Source organism: Eleutherodactylus coqui, chromosome 6 (assembly GCF_035609145.1).
Source record: "Eleutherodactylus coqui strain aEleCoq1 chromosome 6, aEleCoq1.hap1, whole genome shotgun sequence".
Taxonomy (NCBI): domain Eukaryota; kingdom Metazoa; phylum Chordata; class Amphibia; order Anura; family Eleutherodactylidae; genus Eleutherodactylus; species Eleutherodactylus coqui.
Window position 1 is genome coordinate 17693034 of NC_089842.1, and position 20242 is coordinate 17713275.

The window sequence follows — 20242 nt, forward strand, 5'->3', positions numbered from 1 at the left end:
CCCAGCACTATATACCGATATAACAGCCCCAGCACCATATACCGATATAACAGCCCCAGCACCATATACAGATATAACAGCCCCAGCACCATATACAGGTATAACAGCCCCAGCACTATATACAGGTATAACAGCCCCAGCACCATATACCGATATAACAGCCCCAGCACCATATACAGATATAACAGCCCCAGCACCATATACAGATATAACAGCCCCAGCACCATATACAGGTATAACAGCCCCAGCACCATATACCGATATAACAGCCCCAGCACCATATACCGATATAACAGCCCCAGCACTATATACCGATATAACAGCCCCAGCACCATATACCGATATAACAGCCCCAGCACCATATACCGATATAACAGCCCCAGCACCATATACAGATATAACAGCCCCAGCACCATATACCGATATAACAGCCCCAGCACCATATACCGATATAACAGCCCCAGCACCATATACCAATATAACAGCCCCAGCACTATATATCGATATAACATCCCCAGCACCATATACAGATATAACAGCCCCAGCACCATATACCGATATAACAGCCCCAGCACCATATACCGATATAACAGCCCCAGCACCATATACCGATATAACAGCCCCAGCACCATATACCAATATAACAGCCCCAGCACCATATACCGATATAACAGCCCCAGCACCATATACAGGTATAACAGCCCCAGCACTATATACAGGTATAACAGCCCCAGCACCATATACAGGTATAACAGTCCCAGCACCATATACCGGTATAACAGCCCCAGCACCATATACAGATATAACAGCCCCAGCACAATATACCGATATAACAGCCCCAGCACTATATACCGATATAACAGCCCCAGCACCATATACAGATATAACAGCCCCAGCACCATATACCGATATAACAGCCCCAGCACCATATACCGATATAACAGCCCCAGCACCATATACCGATATAACAGCCCCAGCACCATATACAGATATAACAGCCCCAGCACTATATACCGGTATAACAGCCCCAGCACCATATACTGATATAACAGCCCCAGCACCATATACAGATATAACAGCCCCAGCACCATATACCGGTATAACAGCCCCAGCACCATATACAGATATAACAGCCCCAGCACCATATACCGATATAACAGCCCCAGCACCATATACCGATATAACAGCCCCAGCACCATATACCGATATAACAGCCCCGGCACCATATACCGGTATAACAGCCCCAGCACCGTATACAGATATAACAGCCCCAGCACCATATACAGATATAACAGCCCCAGCACCATATACCGATATAACAGCCCCAGCACCATATACCAATATAACAGCCCCAGCACCATATACAGATATAACAGCTCCAGCACCGTATACAGATATAACAGCCCCAGCACCATATACCGATATAACAGCCCCAGCACCATATACCAGTATAACAGCCCCAGCACCATATACAGGTATAACAGTCCCAGCACCATATACAGATATAACAGCCCCAGCACCATATACCGATATAACAGCCCCAGCACCATATACAGATATAACAGCCCCAGCACCATATACCGATATAACAGCCCCAGCACCATATACCGGTATAACAGCCCCAGCACCATATACCGATACAACAGCCCCAGCACCATATACCGATATAACAGCCCAAGCACCATATACCGATATAACAGCCCCAGCACCATATACCGATATAACAGCCCCAGCACCATATACCGATATAACAGCCCCAGCACCATATACAGATATAACAGCCCCAGCACCATATACCGATATAACAGCCCCAGCACCATATACCGATATAACAGCCCCAGCACCATATACAGGTATAACACCTCCAGCACCATATACCGATATAACAGCCCCAGCACCATATACCGATATAACAGCCCCAGCACCATATACTGATATAACAGCCCCAGCACCATATACAGATATAACAGCCCCAGAACCATATACAGATATAACAGCCCCAGCACCATATACCGATATAACAGCCCCAGCACCATATACAGATATAACAGCCCCAGCACCATATACAGATATAACAGCCCCAGCACCATATACAGATATAACAGCCCCAGCACCATATACCGGTATAACAGCCCCAGCACTATATACCGATATAACAGCCCCAGCACCATATACCGATATAACAGCCCCAGCACCATATACAGATATAACAGCCCCAGCACCATATACAGATATAACAGCCCCAGCACTATATACAGATATAACAGCCCCAGCACCATATACCGATATAACAGCCCCAGCACCATATACCGATATAACAGCCCCAGCACCATATACTGATAAAACAGCCCCAGCACCATATACCGATATAACAGCCCCAGCACCATATACCGATATAACAGCCCCAGCACCATATACAGATATAACAGCCCCAGCACCATATACTGATATAACAGCCCCAGCACCATATACCAATATAACAGCCCCAGCACCATATACAGATATAACAGCCCCAGCACCATATACCGATATAACAGCCCCAGCACCATATACCGATATAACAGCCCCAGCACCATATACCGATATAACAGCCCCAGCACCATATACAGATATAACAGCCCCAGCACCATATACCGATATAACAGCCCCAGCACCATATACAGGTATAACAGCCCCAGCACCATATACCGATATAACAGCCCCAGCACTATATACAGATATAACAGCCCCAGCACCATATACCGATATAACAGCCCCAGCACCATATACAGATATAACAGCCCCAGCACCATATACTGATATAACAGCCCCAGCACCATATACCAATATAACAGCCCCAGCACCATATACAGATATAACAGCCCCAGCACCATATACCGATATAACAGCCCCAGCACCATATACCGATATAACAGCCCCAGCACCATATACTGATATAACAGCTCCAGCACCATATACTGATATAACAGCCCCAGCACCATATACCGATATAACAGCCCCAGCACCATATACAGATATAACAGCCCCAGCACCATATACCGATATAACAGCCCCAGCACCATATACCGGTATAACAGCCCCAGCACCATATACAGATATAACAGCCCCAGCACCATATACAGATATAACAGCCCCAGCACCATATACCGATATAACAGCCCCAGCACCGTATACAGATATAACAGCCCCAGCACCATATACAGATATAACAGCCCCAGCACCATATACCGATATAACAGCCCCAGCACCATATACCGATATAACAGCCCCAGCACCATATACAGGTATAACAGCCCCAGCACCATATACAGGTATAACAGCCCCAGCACCATATACAGATATAACAGCCCCAGCACTATATACAGGTATAACAGCCCCAGCACCATATACCGATATAACAGCCCCAGCACTATATACAGATATAACAGCCCCAGCACCATATACCGATATAACAGCCCCAGCACCATATACTGATATAACAGCCCCAGCACCATATACAGATATAACAGCCCCAGCACCATATACTGATATAACAGCCCCAGCACCATATACTGATATAACAGCCCCAGCACCATATACCGATATAACAGCCCCAGCACCATATACCGATATAACAGCCCCAGCACCATATACCGATATAACAGCCCCAGCACCATATACCGATATAACAGCCCCAGCACCATATACTGATATAACAGCCCCAGCACCATATACAGATATAACAGCCCCAGCACCATATACAGATATAACAGCCCCAGCACCATATACTGATATAACAGCCCCAGCACCATATACCGATATAACAGCCCCAGCACCATATACCGATATAACAGCCCCAGCACCATATACAGGTATAACAGCCCCAGCACCATATACAGATATAACAGCCCCAGCACCATATACAGATATAACAGCCCCAGCACCATATACTGATATAACAGCCCCAGCACCATATACTGATATAACAGCCCCAGCACCATATACCGATATAACAGCCCCAGCACCATATACCGATATAACAGCCCCAGCACCATATACCGATATAACAGCCCCAGCACCATATACCGATATAACAGCGCCAGCACCATATACCGATATAACAGCCCCAGCACCATATACCGATATAACAGCCCCAGCACTATATACAGATATAACAGCCCCAGCACCATATACCGATATAACAGCCCCAGCACCATATACCGATATAACAGCCCCAGCACCATATACCGATATAACAGCCCCAGCACTATATACAGATATAACAGCCCCAGCACCATATACCGATATAACAGCCCCAGCACTATATACAGATATAACAGCCCCAGCACCATATACAGATATAACAGCTCCAGCACCATATACAGTTATAACAGCCCCAGCACCATATACCGATATAACAGCCCCAGCACCATATACAGGTATAACAGCCCCAGCACCATATACCGATATAACAGCCCCAGCACTATATACAGATATAACAGCCCCAGCACTATATACAGATATAACAGCCCCAGCACCATATACCGATATAACAGCCCCAGCACCATATACCGATATAACAGCCCCAGCACCATATACAGATATAACAGCCCCAGCACCATATACAGATATAACAGCCCCAGCACCATATACTGATATAACAGCCCCAGCACCATATACAGATATAACAGCCCCAGCATCATATACCGATATAACAGCCCCAGCACCATATACAGATATAACAGCCCCAGCACCATATACAGGTATAACAGCCCCAGCACTATATACCGATATAACAGCCCCAGCACTATATACAGATATAACAGCCCCAGCACCATATACCGATATAACAGCCCCAGCACCATATACAGATATAACAGCCCCAGCACCATATACTGATATAACAGCCCCAGCACCATATACCAATATAACAGCCCCAGCACCATATACAGATATAACAGCCCCAGCACCATATACTGATATAACAGCCCCAGCACCATATACAGATATAACAGCCCCAGCACCATATACTGATATAACAGCCCCAGCACCATATACTGATATAACAGCCCCAGCACCATATACCGATATAACAGCCCCAGCACCATATACCGATATAACAGCCCCAGCACCATATACCGATATAACAGCCCCAGCACCATATACCGATATAACAGCCCCAGCACCATATACTGATATAACAGCCCCAGCACCATATACAGATATAACAGCCCCAGCACCATATACAGATATAACAGCCCCAGCACCATATACTGATATAACAGCCCCAGCACCATATACCGATATAACAGCCCCAGCACCATATACCGATATAACAGCCCCAGCACCATATACAGGTATAACAGCCCCAGCACCATATACAGATATAACAGCCCCAGCACCATATACAGATATAACAGCCCCAGCACCATATACTGATATAACAGCCCCAGCACCATATACTGATATAACAGCCCCAGCACCATATACCGATATAACAGCCCCAGCACCATATACCGATATAACAGCCCCAGCACCATATACCGATATAACAGCCCCAGCACCATATACCGATATAACAGCGCCAGCACCATATACCGATATAACAGCCCCAGCACCATATACCGATATAACAGCCCCAGCACTATATACAGATATAACAGCCCCAGCACCATATACCGATATAACAGCCCCAGCACCATATACCGATATAACAGCCCCAGCACCATATACCGATATAACAGCCCCAGCACTATATACAGATATAACAGCCCCAGCACCATATACCGATATAACAGCCCCAGCACTATATACAGATATAACAGCCCCAGCACCATATACTGATATAACAGCCCCAGCACTATATACAGATATAACAGCCCCAGCACCATATACAGATATAACAGCTCCAGCACCATATACAGTTATAACAGCCCCAGCACCATATACCGATATAACAGCCCCAGCACCATATACAGGTATAACAGCCCCAGCACCATATACAGATATAACAGCTCCAGCACCATATACTGATATAACAGCCCCAGCACCATATACCGATATAACAGCCCCAGCACTATATACAGATATAACAGCCCCAGCACTATATACAGATATAACAGCCCCAGCACTATATACAGATATAACAGCCCCAGCACTATATACAGATATAACAGCCCCAGCACCATATACCGATATAACAGCCCCAGCACCATATACCGATATAACAGCCCCAGCACCATATACCGATATAACAGCCCCAGCACCATATACAGATATAACAGCCCCAGCACCATATACAGATATAACAGCCCCAGCACCATATACTGATATAACAGCCCCAGCACCATATACAGATATAACAGCCCCAGCATCATATACCGATATAACAGCCCCAGCACCATATACAGATATAACAGCCCCAGCACCATATACAGGTATAACAGCCCCAGCACTATATACCGATATAACAGCCCCAGCACCATATACAGGTATAACAGCCCCAGCACCATATACCGATATAACAGCCCCAGCACCATATACAGGTATAACAGCCCCAGCACTATATACCGATATAACAGCCCCAGCACCATATACAGATATAACAGCCCCAGCACCATATACCGATATAACAGCCCCAGCACCATATACCGATATAACAGCCCCAGCACCATATACCGATATAACAGCCCCAGCACCATATACTGATATAACAGCCCCAGCACCATATACCGATATAACAGCCCCAGCACCATATACAGGTATAACAGCCCCAGCACCATATACAGATATAACAGCCCCAGCACCATATACTGATATAACAGCCCCAGCACCATATACCGATATAACAGCCCCAGCACCATATACAGGTATAACAGCCCCAGCACCATATACCGATATAACAGCCCCAGCACCATATACAGATATAACAGCCCCAGCACCATATACCGATATAACAGCCCCAGCACCATATACCGATATAACAGCCCCAGCACCATATACCGATATAACAGCCCCAGCACCATATACAGATATAACAGCCCCAGCACCATATACAGATATAACAGCCCCAGCACCATATACAGATATAACAGCCCCAGCACCATATACAGATATAACAGCCCCAGCACCATATACAGATATAACAGCCCCAGCACCATATACAGATATAACAGCCCCAGCACCATATACAGATATAACAGCCCCAGCACCATATACCGATATAACAGCCCCAGCACCATATACCGATATAACAGCCCCAGCACCATATACAGGTATAACAGCCCCAGCACTATATACAGATATAACAGCCCCAGCACCATATACAGATATAACAGCCCCAGCACCATATACCGATATAACAGCCCCAGCACCATATACAGATATAACAGCCCCAGCACCATATACAGATATAACAGCCCCAGCACCATATACAGGTATAACAGCCCCAGCACTATATACAGGTATAACAGCCCCAGCACCATATACAGATATAACAGCCCCAGCACCATATACAGATATAACAGCCCCAGCACCATATACAGGTATAACAGCCCCAGCACCATATACCGATATAACAGCCCCAGCACCATATACAGATATAACAGCCCCAGCACCATATACAGATATAACAGCCCCAGCACTATATACAGGTATAACAGCCCCAGCACCATATACCGATATAACAGCCCCAGCACTATATACAGATATAACAGCCCCAGCACTATATACAGATATAACAGCCCCAGCACCATATACAGATATAACAGCCCCAGCACCATATACCGATATAACAGCCCCAGCACTATATATCGATATAACATCCCCAGCACCATATACCGATATAACAGCCCCAGCACTATATATCGATATAACATCCCCAGCACCATATACAGATATAACAGCCCCAGCACCATATACCGATATAACAGCCCCAGCACTATATATCGATATAACATCCCCAGCACCATATACAGATATAACAGCCCCAGCACCATATACCGATATAACAGCCCCAGCACCATATACCGATATAACAGCCCCAGCACCATATACCGATATAACAGCCCCAGCACCATATACCAATATAACAGCCCCAGCACCATATACAGATATAACAGCCCCAGCACCATATACCGATATAACAGCCCCAGCACCATATACCGATATAACAGCCCCAGCACCATATACAGATATAACAGCCCCAGCACCATATACCGATATAACAGCCCCAGCACCATATACCGATATAACAGCCCCAGCACCATATACCGATATAACAGCCCCAGCACCATATACCGATATAACAGCCCCAGCACCATATACCGGTATAACAGCCCCAGCACCATATACCGGTATAACAGCCCCAGCACCATATACAGGTATAACAGTCCCAGCACCATATACCGGTATAACAGCCCCAGCACCATATACAGATATAACAGCCCCAGCACCATATACAGATATAACAGCCCCAGCACCATATACAGATATAACAGCCCCAGCACCATATACCGATATAACAGCCCCAGCACCATATACAGATATAACAGCCCCAGCACCATATACCAATATTACAGCCCCAGCACCATATACCGATATAACAGCCCCAGCACCATATACCAATATAACAGCCCCAGCACTATATATCGATATAACAGCCCCAGCACCATATACAGATATAACAGCCCCAGCACCATATACCGATATAACAGCCCCAGCACCATATACCAATATAACAGCCCCAGCACCATATACAGATATAACAGCCCCAGCACCATATACAGATATAACAGCCCCAGCACCATATACTGATATAACATCCCCAGCACCATATACTGGTATAACAGCCCCAGCACCATATACAGATATAACAGCCCCAGCACCATATACAGGTATAACAGCCCCAGCACCATATACAGGTATAACAGCCCCAGCACCATATACCGATATAACAGCCCCAGCACCATATACAGGTATAACAGCCCCAGCACCATATACCGATATAACAGCCCCAGCACCATATACTGATATAACAGCCCCAGCACCATATACCGATATAACAGCCCCAGCACCATATACCGATATAACAGCCCCAGCACCATATACCGATATAACAGCCCCAGCACCATATACAGATATAACAGCCCCAGCACCATATACTGATATAACAGCCCCAGCACCATATACAGTTATAACAGCCCCAGCACCATATACCGATATAACAGCCCCAGCACCATATACCGATATAACAGCCCCAGCACCATATACCGATATAACAGCCCCAGCACCATATACCGATATAACAGCCCCAGCACCGTATACAGATATAACAGCCCCAGCACCATATACCGATATAACAGCCCCAGCACCATATACTGATATAACAGCCCCAGCACCATATACAGATATAACAGCCCCAGCACCATATACCGATATAACAGCCCCAGTACCATATACAGATATAACAGCCCCAGCACTATATACCGATATAACAGCCCCAGCACCATATACCGATATAACAGCCCCAGCACCATATACAGATATAACAGCCCCAGCACCATATACCGATATAACAGCCCCAGCACCATATACCGATATAACAGCCCCAGTACCATATACAGATATAACAGCCCCAGCACCATATACCGATATAACAGCCCCAGCACCATATACAGATATAACAGCCCCAGCACCATATACAGTTATAACAGCCCCAGCACCATATACAGATATAACAGCCCCAGCACCATATACTGATATAACAGCCCCAGCACCATATACAGGTATAACAGCCCCAGCACCATATACAGATATAACAGCCCCAGCACCATATACAGATATAACAGCCCCAGCACCATATACCGATATAACAGCCCCAGCACCATATACTGATATAACAGCCCCAGCACCATATACAGATATAACAGCCCCAGCACCATATACCGATATAACAGCCCCAGTACCATATACAGATATAACAGCCCCAGCACCATATACCGGTATAACAGCCCCAGCACCATATACAGATATAACAGCCCCAGCACCATATACCGATATAACAGCCCCAGCACCATATACCGATATAACAGCCCCAGTACCATATACAGATATAACAGCCCCAGCACCATATACCGATATAACAGCCCCAGCACCATATACAGATATAACAGCCCCAGCACCATATACAGTTATAACAGCCTAAGGCTTCTTTCCCACAAGCGTTTTCACTGCCGGCTGATATACGCTACGATCTGATGCATTGAATTCCAATGCATCAGATCACATGGCTGTATTCCTGAGATGGAAAAAGCACCCGGCCGGCCAATGTTGCGCTGGGCTTTTTTACGTTGGGCGCAAGAGGTAGTCCAGGAACTATCTTTTGAGCCGGTATACGTTGGCCGCTACATGGGCTTTTATGGGAGCCAATGACAGCGGCCGGGTAAGGGAGGTGGGGGGGAGTTTAGCAGTGTGGCTGCTAAACTTCCTCCCTCTGCTCTCCTCCCCCCCCCCATGCAGGCTCACCTGTCCTCTCCTCCCCGCTAGCTCTCTGCAATGAGAGGGAGCGGGATGGTGGTGGAGCTAAGCACCGTCCCATCCCGCCTCCTCCCATTGCGGGCCGTGGACAAGGGGTGGGATGGGGCAGGGCTAAGCTCCCACCCTCTCCCCGCCCCTTGTCCATAGCTATCAAAGAAGTCCTATTGCAAAGAACGAGCGGGGAGGAGAAGACAGGTGAGCCTGCGATGGGAAGCGAGGGAAAAGGGGCAACAGCCTTGCAATCTAGGCGTATATGTGCCGGGACCCATGCCGTGTGAACGGGTGCACAAACACTTGATTTGTGCACCCGTTCACAAGTTTTAGCTCTCCCAACATAGTGTATATCGGCCGCCGTTTTCACGTGGGAAAGAAGCCTCAGCACCATATACTGTTATAACAGTCTCAGCACCATATGGAGTTATAGCAACCATACCACATACATTTATAACAGCCTCAGCACCATGGACAGTTCTAAAAGCCTCTACACATTATACATTGATAACAGCCCCCCCCCCACCTTGTACAGTTATAACAGAATACGAACCATATACAGTTATAATAGCTCCAGAATTATGGCCAGTTATAAAAGTCTCAGCACCATATAGAGATAAAACGGCCTCTGCGCCATATACAGTTATTATAGTCTCAGCACCATGGACAGTTATAACAGGCCCAGAATTGTGGACAGTTATAATAGCCTCAGCAGCACGGATAGTTATCATAGTCTCAGCAACATGGACAGATATAATATTCTCAGTGCCATTGACAGTCATAAAAACACTAAAATTATGGACAGTTCTAACTGTCTCAGCAACATACACAGTTATAATTGCCCCAGAATTATAGACATTTATAATAACCTCAGCACCATGGACAGTTATAATAGTCCCAGCTCCATGGACAGTTATAATAGTCCCAGCATCATGGACAGTTATAATAGTCCCAGCATCATGGACAGTTATAATAGTCCCAGCATCATGGACAGTTATAATAGTCCCAGCTCCATGGACAGTTATAATTAACACAGCATCATGGACTGTTATAATAGTCTCAGCTCCATGGACAGTTATAATAGTCTCAGCTCCATGGACAGTTATAATAACCTCAGCGTCATGGACAGTTATAATAGTTCCAGCACCATGGTCAGTTATAATTGTCCCAGCTCCATGGACAGTTAAAATAGTCCCAGCACCATGGACAGTTATAACAACACTAGAATTATGGACAGTTATAACTGTCTCAGCACCATATACAGTTATAACAAAATTATGGACAGTTATTATAGCCTCAGCTCCATGGACAGTTATAATAGTCTCAGCACCATGCACAGCATCATGGACAGTTATAATAGTCCCAGCACCATGGACAGTTATTATAGCCTCAGCAGCATGGACAGTTATAATAGTTCCAGCACCATGGACAGTTATAATAGTCTTAGCACCATGGACAGTTATAATAGTCTTAGCACCATGGACAGTTACAATAGACCCAGCACCATGGACAGTTATAATAGTCCCAGCACCATGGACAGTTATAATAGTCACAGCTCCATGGACAGTTATAATAGTTCCAGCACCATGGACAGTTACTACAGCCACAGTTCCAGGGACAGTTATAATAGTTTCAGCACCATGGACAGTTTCTATAGCCTCAGCTCCAGGGACAGTTATAATAGTCTTAGCACCATGGACAGTTATAATAGTCTTAGCACCATGGACAGTTACAATAGACCCAGCACCACGGACAGTTATAATAGTCCCAGCACCATGGACAGTTATAATAGTCCCAGCAGCATGGACAGTTATAATAGTTCCAGCACCATGGACAGTTACTACAGCCACAGTTCCAGGGACAGTTATAATAGTCTAAGCACCATGGACAGTTATTATAGCCTCAGCTCCATGGACACTTATAATAGTCCTAGCATCATTGAAAGTTATAATAGTCTCAGCACCATGGACAGTTATAATTAACGCAGCACCATGAACAGTTATAATAGTCTCAGCCCCATGGACAGTTCTAATTAACACAACACCGTGGTCAGTTATAATAGTCACAGCACCATAGACAGTTATAATAGTTCCAGCACCATAGACAGTTATAATAGTCCCAGCATCATGGACAGTTATAATTAACACAGCGTCATGGACTGTTATAATAGTTCCAGCACCATGGTCAGTTATAATTGTCCCAGCTCCATGGACAGTTAAAATAGTCCCAGCACCATGGACAGTTATAACAACACTAGAATTATGGACAGTTATAACTGTCTCAGCACCATATACAGTTATAACAAAATTATGGACAGTTATTATAGCCTCAGCTCCATGGACAGTTATAATAGTCTCAGCACCATGCACAGCATCATGCACAGTTATAATAGTCCCAGCACCATGGACAGTTATTATAGCCTCAGCAGCATGGAGAGTTATAATAGTCCCAGCTCCATGGACAGTTATAATAGTTCCAGCACCATGGACAGTTACTACAGCCACAGTTCCAGGGACAGTTATAATAGTTTCAGCACCATGGACAGTTTCTATAGCCTCAGCTCCAGGGACAGTTATAATAGACCCAGCACCATGGACAGTTATAATAGTCCCAGCACCATGGACAGTTATAATAGTCCCAGCTCCATGGACAGTTATAATAGTCCCAGCTCCATGGACAGTTACTATAGCCACCGTTCCAGGGACAGTTATAATAGTTTCAGCACCATGGACAGTTTCTATAGCCTCAGCTCCAGGGACAGTTATAATAGTCCCAGCTCCATGGACAGTTATAATAGTCTCAGCACCATGGACAGTTATAATAGTCTAAGAACCATGGACAGTTATTATAGCCTCAGCTCCATGGACAGTTATAATAGTTCCAGCATCATGGACAGTTATAATTAATACAGCATCATGGACTATTATAATAGTCCCAGCACCATGGACAGTTATAATAGTCCTAGCACCATTGAAAGTTATAATAGTCTCAGCACCATGAACAGTTATAATAGTCTCAGCACCATTGACAGTTATGATTAACGCAGCACCATGAACAGTTATAATAGTCTCAGCCCCATGGACAGTTCTAATTAACACAACACCATGGTCAGTTATAATAGTCACAGCACCATAGACAGTTATAATAGTTCCAGCACCATAGACAGTTATAATAGTTCCAGCACCATGGACAGTTATAATTAACACAGCGTCATGGACTGTTATAATAGTCTCAGCACCATAGACAGTTATAATAGTTCCAGCACCATAGACAGTTATAATAGTTCCAGCATCATGGACAGTTATTATAGCCTCAGCTCCATGGAGTTATAATAGTCCCAGCATCATGGACAGTTATAATTAACACAGCACTATGGTCAGTTATAATTAACACAGCACCATGGTCAGTTATAATAGTCCCAGCATCATGGACAGTTATTATAGCCTCAGCTCCATGGAGTTATAATAGCTCCATTACACCACCTGCCAATACAGAGGAAGGAACACCTAGTTGCTATACAGAACGCTGCCTGATATTAACCCCTTCCTGCACACAAGGGCCTCCCACCCAGGTCCCTAGCTGCCACTTAATGAGCACAGACCTGAATACAGACAATGCCCAATTAAACACACAAAAGGTAATTATTAATGGTAGCATGAAAGGAAACGCTGCCTGACTACTCACCCCGATTCACTGACACTTCTGGGGTCTCTATGCGGAGCTGTCAGACTCGCTGAAACGCAGAGGAAGCCAAGTGTAGAGAGAACGTCTTCTGAGGAGGGAAGATGAACCTTAGGAGGACCTCAGCAACAAGTGGCCGCCCCACCGCACCTCCAGAAGGCTCCCAGGGTGCTAGAGGGCGATGCAGGGCTCCCTATACTAATCACCTGGCTGGTTTTGCTAGGAGGGTCTATTTTGCAGGCTGCAGAAATTGCTTATGCCAGTCTTTAATGGGTGTAAACCAGAGGTCTCCAGGAGCCTCCTGATCGGTCTTCAGCTTGGGAAGTCTTTAAGTGTTTGCAAAGATGCATCAGCAACATGTGTGTGGAGGAGAAGCGGCAGCTGGAGACGGGGAGAGGTGGACCCGCTGATCTCCAGGGTGCACTGCTCTCTGCTATGCTGGAAGCCCACCAATTCCTGCACTCAGTGCCATAGCAGGCTGGGTGACCATCATTACATAGAGACACTTTAGTCAGATAGGTAACCATAGAAACTCCTAGTACACAGACGGCTCCTCTCAGCCAGCACCCCCTCCCATACCCCCCACCCCACCTTCCTATAGGGAAAGGCAATTAGACAAACTGAGATAACCGACAGGCAGCAGTAAGTCATAACAAATAATTAAGTTACACACGACAGGCTTCTGAGGCTGTCAGAAACAGTCAGCAATGCGATTAACTCAATGCATAGGGGAGACAGTGAATTACAACAATCCCCCAGTATTTCATCTGCGGATCCGTCTGCGCTGGGTGGGGAGGGAGGGGGATATGATATCTCACAGACAATAGAGAGGGTAGCATGCGTGTCGCTGTGCCATATCCGTAGCGGCAGGTGTGTGATATAGATGCATCCTGCCCAGAGACAGATGATCACACAGGTAACAGATACGGCGGAGTGGAAGATATCTTATAGCGTTGCCTAGAGACGAAGATGGTGTGATATACCGTGTCCGTGTGTGATATGTCCAGGCTGCATCATATACAATGCCTTATATTACCGAAACCTGCAGCTCTTGGACGACTACAAGTCCCAGCATGACGTGAAAGCCGTAGACTGTCAGGACTTGCTGAGACTTCTGGTTTCACAATGGCTGGACAGTGACGGGCTGCAGTCCACAAGAGGCGCGATAAAAATATCCAAGGACCAATAATCAGGGGAGGTTTAGAGAATATATACACTGTGTTGGCAAAAATATTGTGACCCTTACCAGTCCGGTGTGGTCAGGGGAAGGGGATATGCAATGCGGGGGCATTTCTGCTAGGAAGGACTAGGACCATTGGTTCTAGTGAAGTCCACCCTCAACGCCAATGGGTACGGAGACATTCCGGACAGTGTGGCATTACCTACCCTGTGGTAATACTTGGGTACAGCTTCGTGTCTCTACCAACATGACCAAGCACCATGCCATACGGCACGCAGTGTTGAGGCTTGGTCTGAGGAGCAGAACGTCTGCAAACTTCATTGTCCAGCCAAAAGTAGGACGAGCAAGAGCGACGGATCCGTGCACGCCCAACAAGCCCATCATATGCTGCATCATTATCTGAAGCTCTCCTTGAGGACTGGAGGCAAATCCTTCCTATGGGAATTTGATGGAGGGCGGCTGAGGAGGGTTACTGCAGTCATTGAGGCCAAAGGCAGCCAACATCGAACTGAAAAATGGGAATAAAATCTAATTTCATCACCTTCTATGTGTCCCAATACTTTTGTCAAAATAGTGCATTCTGGATGGCCACTTCCTTACAGACTTCCTTTGGACTTCAGAACTGCAGTAATATGTTGTGGCAAAGATTCCAGTGGAGGATGAAATCTTTCTGCAGGAATATCGGCCCCTGCGGACAGGAAGCTTCTTGCAGTTGCCGCACATTAGATGGCAATCCTAACGTGTTCTGACCAGCTGACAGGAAGGGGTCATGATGCTTGTGCTAAATTCTGACCTCCCATTAGCACGGTGCAACAGAAATCTGGAACAAGAGATATTTTTTCGCTGCTCAGTGGTAACATTGTTGCACTCTTTTGCCCACTGGAGTCTTGTCTTTCTCTCAGACACAATGGCGCTGGAACTGGTCGTCTGCTGTTATAGCTCATCTGTGCTAAGGAACAGTGAGTTGTGTATTTGGACATGTTAGTTGGAGCACCAGCTTTGTATTCAGCTGCTCTTGACTGCGCAGCATCAGAACTATTCCTGACATCCTAATCTCTCCCCTATTAATGATTAGAATCATAGAATAGTAGAGTTGGAAAGGACCTCCAGGGTCATCGGGTCTAACCTCCTGTTCAGTACGGGATCACTAAATCATCCATGACAGATGTTTGTCCAGCCTTTGTTTGAACACTTCCATTGAACTCACCACTTCCCGTGGCAACCTGTTCCACTCATTGATCCCCCTCACTGTCTAATATCTAATTTGTGTCTCCTCCCTTTCAGTTTCATCCCATTGCTTCTAGCCTTTCCTTGTGCAGATGAGAATAGGGCTGAGCCCTCTGCACTGTGACAACCCTTCAGATATTTGTAGACCGCTATTAAGTCTCCTCTCAGCCTTCTTCTTTGCAATCTAATCATTCCCAGATCCTTTAACCGTTCCTCATAGGACATGATTTGCAGACCGCTCACCACCTTGGTAACTCTTCTCTGAACTTGCTCTAGTTTGTCTATGTCTTTTTTAAATCGGGGTGCCCAGAACTGGACACAGTATTCCAGATGAGGTCTGACTAAGGAAGAGTAGAGGGGGATAATGATCTCATGTGATCTAGACTCTATGCTTCTCTTAATACATTCCAGAATTGTGTTTGCCTTTTTGGCTGCTGCATCACATTGTTGACTCGTGTTCAGTCTATGATCTATTAGTATACCCAAGTCTTTTTCACATGTGCTGCTGCTTAGCCCAATTCCTCCCATTCTGTATGTGCTTTTCTCATTTTTCTTGCCCAGATGTAGGACTTTGCATTCCTCCTTGTTAAATACCATCCTGTTAGTCGCCGCCCACTGTTCAAGCTTTTCTAGATCTTTTTGAATCCACTCTCTCTCTCTTCCCTAGTGTTAGCTATCCTTCCTAGCTTTGTGTCATCGGGAAATTTGATCAGTTTTCCCCCAATTCCCTACTCCAGATCATTTATAAAAAATGTTGAACAACACTGGGCCTAGGACAGAGCCTTGTGGTTCCCCACTTAATACATTCTTCCACTTGGATGTGCAGCCATTTATGACCACTCTTTGAGTACGATCACTCAGCCAGTTGTGAATCCACCTAACAGTTGCCTTGTCAATCCCAGATTTGGTAATTTTTTCAATAAGTATAGTATGAGATACTTTGTCAAATGCTTTACTAAAGCCAAGATATACTATACGAGTATCTACCGCATTTTCCTGATTAACCCAGTCTGTGATTCTGCCATAGAAGGAAATTAGATTAGTCTGGCATGACTTGTTTGTTACAAACCCATGCTGGCTCTGGGTAATTACTCCATTTTTATCCAAGTACTTGCATACATGCTGTTTAATAATTTTTTCAAAGATCTTTCCTGGTTTAGAAGACAGGCTCACAGGCCTGTAGTTTCCTGGATACACCTGCTTCCCTTTTTTGAAGATAGGGACAACATTTGCTCTTTTCCAATCTTCTGGGACTTCTCTTGTTCTCCAGGAATTTTCAAAGATTATGACAAGTGGTTCAGCAATAACCTCTGCTGCTTCCTTCAGTATCCTAGGATGTAATTCATCTGGACCTGGAAACGTGATTCCATTTAAGTTAGCTAAGTGTTCCTTCACCATCTCTCTGCTTATAGATAGCCTACATTCCTTTATACTCCCAATAGCACAGGGAAGATCAGCTGATGTTACATCTACTTTCTGAGAGAAAACAAATACAAAATACAAACGTAAAAGTTCTGCCTTCTAAAAATCATTTTCAACCAATTCACCATTTTCATCTTGTAAGCATCCAATAGCATCTTTGACTTTTTTTGGCTTTTGACAAACCCCCCAAATCCTTTTTTATTGCTTTTGATGTCTGTTGCAAGCCTCAATTCATTATTAGCTTTACCTTTTCTGACACTTGCCTTACAGTTTCTGCAGACCGCATTATATTCTTCTTTAGATATCCCCCCTCTTTCCATTTGATGAACATATTTTTCTTCCTTTTTAACATGTGTTTCTGTGTTCATTCATCCTGGTCTCTAGCGGTTGAGAAATCCAGCAGTTTGACAATACTCTTGTTATTCCAGCTCACATAATACACTTTCTAGAATAGATCTCCCAATAGGTACTCCATCTATGCTTCCTTATGTTCAGTATCTGATCATTCTTCACTTTACTTGTTGCTGATTATGAATGGTGGGGGATTTGGTTTGGGCAGAGTTTGAACGTTAAATCCCTTTTGGTTGAAGCTGCTAGATAGTAATGCTAGAACCGAGGAAGCTGTATTGGAATTTTTTCAGGTTCCACAGTTTCTGTAATTGGGATGCCATGAAGGCATTTATATGTGGTCATTATATATAGAAGATTAGCAGAAATAAAAATTGCTACTTTCCTGGCTATCACTCGGTGAACAATACAGCTGTTTTGCATAAGCAAACAGCTGCATTGTTCTCCACACTTACAGATCACGACCCGCTATGAACTACAAGCAGGACACAAGCTGAAAGAATCTTATCAGCGCTGCTGACTGTTATAACAGCCTGCACCGCTCATACGAGTTTATCGCTCAATTCTAGAAAACTAGAATTGAGTGAGGAATGAATCGTGCTTTAAAAAACTGCACCATGTCCGTGCATTTAGACGCAACAGTTATCGCTCAAAAGATGGCTTTGAGAGAATTTTGAGTGAGAATCGTTGTGTCTAAATGGGCCTTAAGCCTCCCCCTCGCCTGTACGTGACAGTGATTATATGTTTTGTATATATTATGTTGATGCAAGTATAAATGTGTAGAAATTAAGGGGTAATTGTATTCAAAAATGTACCTTCAATAAAAATGATCCGCTTAAAAAAAAAAAAAAGAAAAAGATTTTGGTTCCTTTAAATAACTTCTTCCTGCACAGCCCACTCTATATCAGACAACTCATTCTCTCCCATGCCAGTGCACCCCAATATTCCTCCGCATGAAAAGTAAGGCTTTGCTTCACAGTTGAACTAAATCCAACTTGTAACAAAGAAATGAAGCAGGATTAGTCGGGAGATCAGATAACTGCACACAGATTGCTGCCTCTTTCATTTCCAATACTGGCTGGTACTGCGGAGGTCATTGCAGTCTGACCTCATACACAGCCGCCGGCCGCTTCATTGTCTTTTCATAGCTGTAATTAATGAGAATAGTCGAGCTCCGAAAGTGACTTCATATAGCATAGAGATGTAACCAGCAAAAATGTGTAATGACACCAGGACTGGCATACCAGCAGTTACTATTGTTCTCAGTTAAAGGGACAAAAGGGCACCCCAAAAGGGCCAAAATATGTTGTAAAGGTGTAGAAATGCAGCAATTTGTCACTTAGGGTTAGGATACTTTACTGCCATGCCCTGGCATGGCAAAACTCATGGGACTGGAACTAATATCGTGTAGGACCTCCTCTAGCAAGTTGAAGTGCAGCAACTTGACGTGGCATTGATTCTACAAATGGAAGATGTCTGGAAAGATTTTGAGTCATCTGGGTAGCCTCCACAGCTCCGTGGTATTTGTAGGTGCGGGACCGCAGTGTGAATGGTCCCCTCCACCACATCCTAAAAATGCTCGATTGGGCTTGTGTTGGGTGAAACTGCAGGCTGCACCATTCATAGGAACTCTCCTGAATGCTCCTCTAACCAATTCTGGACAACCTGGACACGATGGCATTGCGCATTATCCTGCTGCTATATTGTGGGTGTACATGAAGTCCATGAAGGGCACAAATGGTCAGCAAGCAGTGAAACATAGCGGGAACTGGTCAATGACATGTTTAGGTGGATCAGTAGACCCAACCCATGCCATGAGAACACACCTAATACCAGTATGGAGCCACCACCAGCCTGACAACTGAAGTCCATGGCTTC

The 20242-nt window shown here is 45.1% G+C and overlaps 2 protein-coding genes across 2 annotated transcripts; both read left to right on the forward strand.

Moving 5' to 3' along the window:
* The first annotated feature begins 11708 nt into the window (after nt 1-11708).
* LOC136633497 (insoluble matrix shell protein 4-like) lies at nt 11709-12488 on the forward strand. Its single transcript, XM_066609257.1, has one exon. The coding sequence runs from the start codon at nt 11709-11711 to the stop codon at nt 12486-12488; it is 780 nt and encodes a 259-aa protein (XP_066465354.1).
* A 252-nt stretch (nt 12489-12740) lies between these two features.
* Nucleotides 12741-13412, forward strand: LOC136633498 (insoluble matrix shell protein 4-like). The gene has a single exon (XM_066609258.1). It carries the CDS (start codon nt 12741-12743, stop codon nt 13410-13412), a length of 672 nt encoding a protein of 223 aa, XP_066465355.1.
* The last annotated feature ends 6830 nt before the right edge of the window (nt 13413-20242 follow it).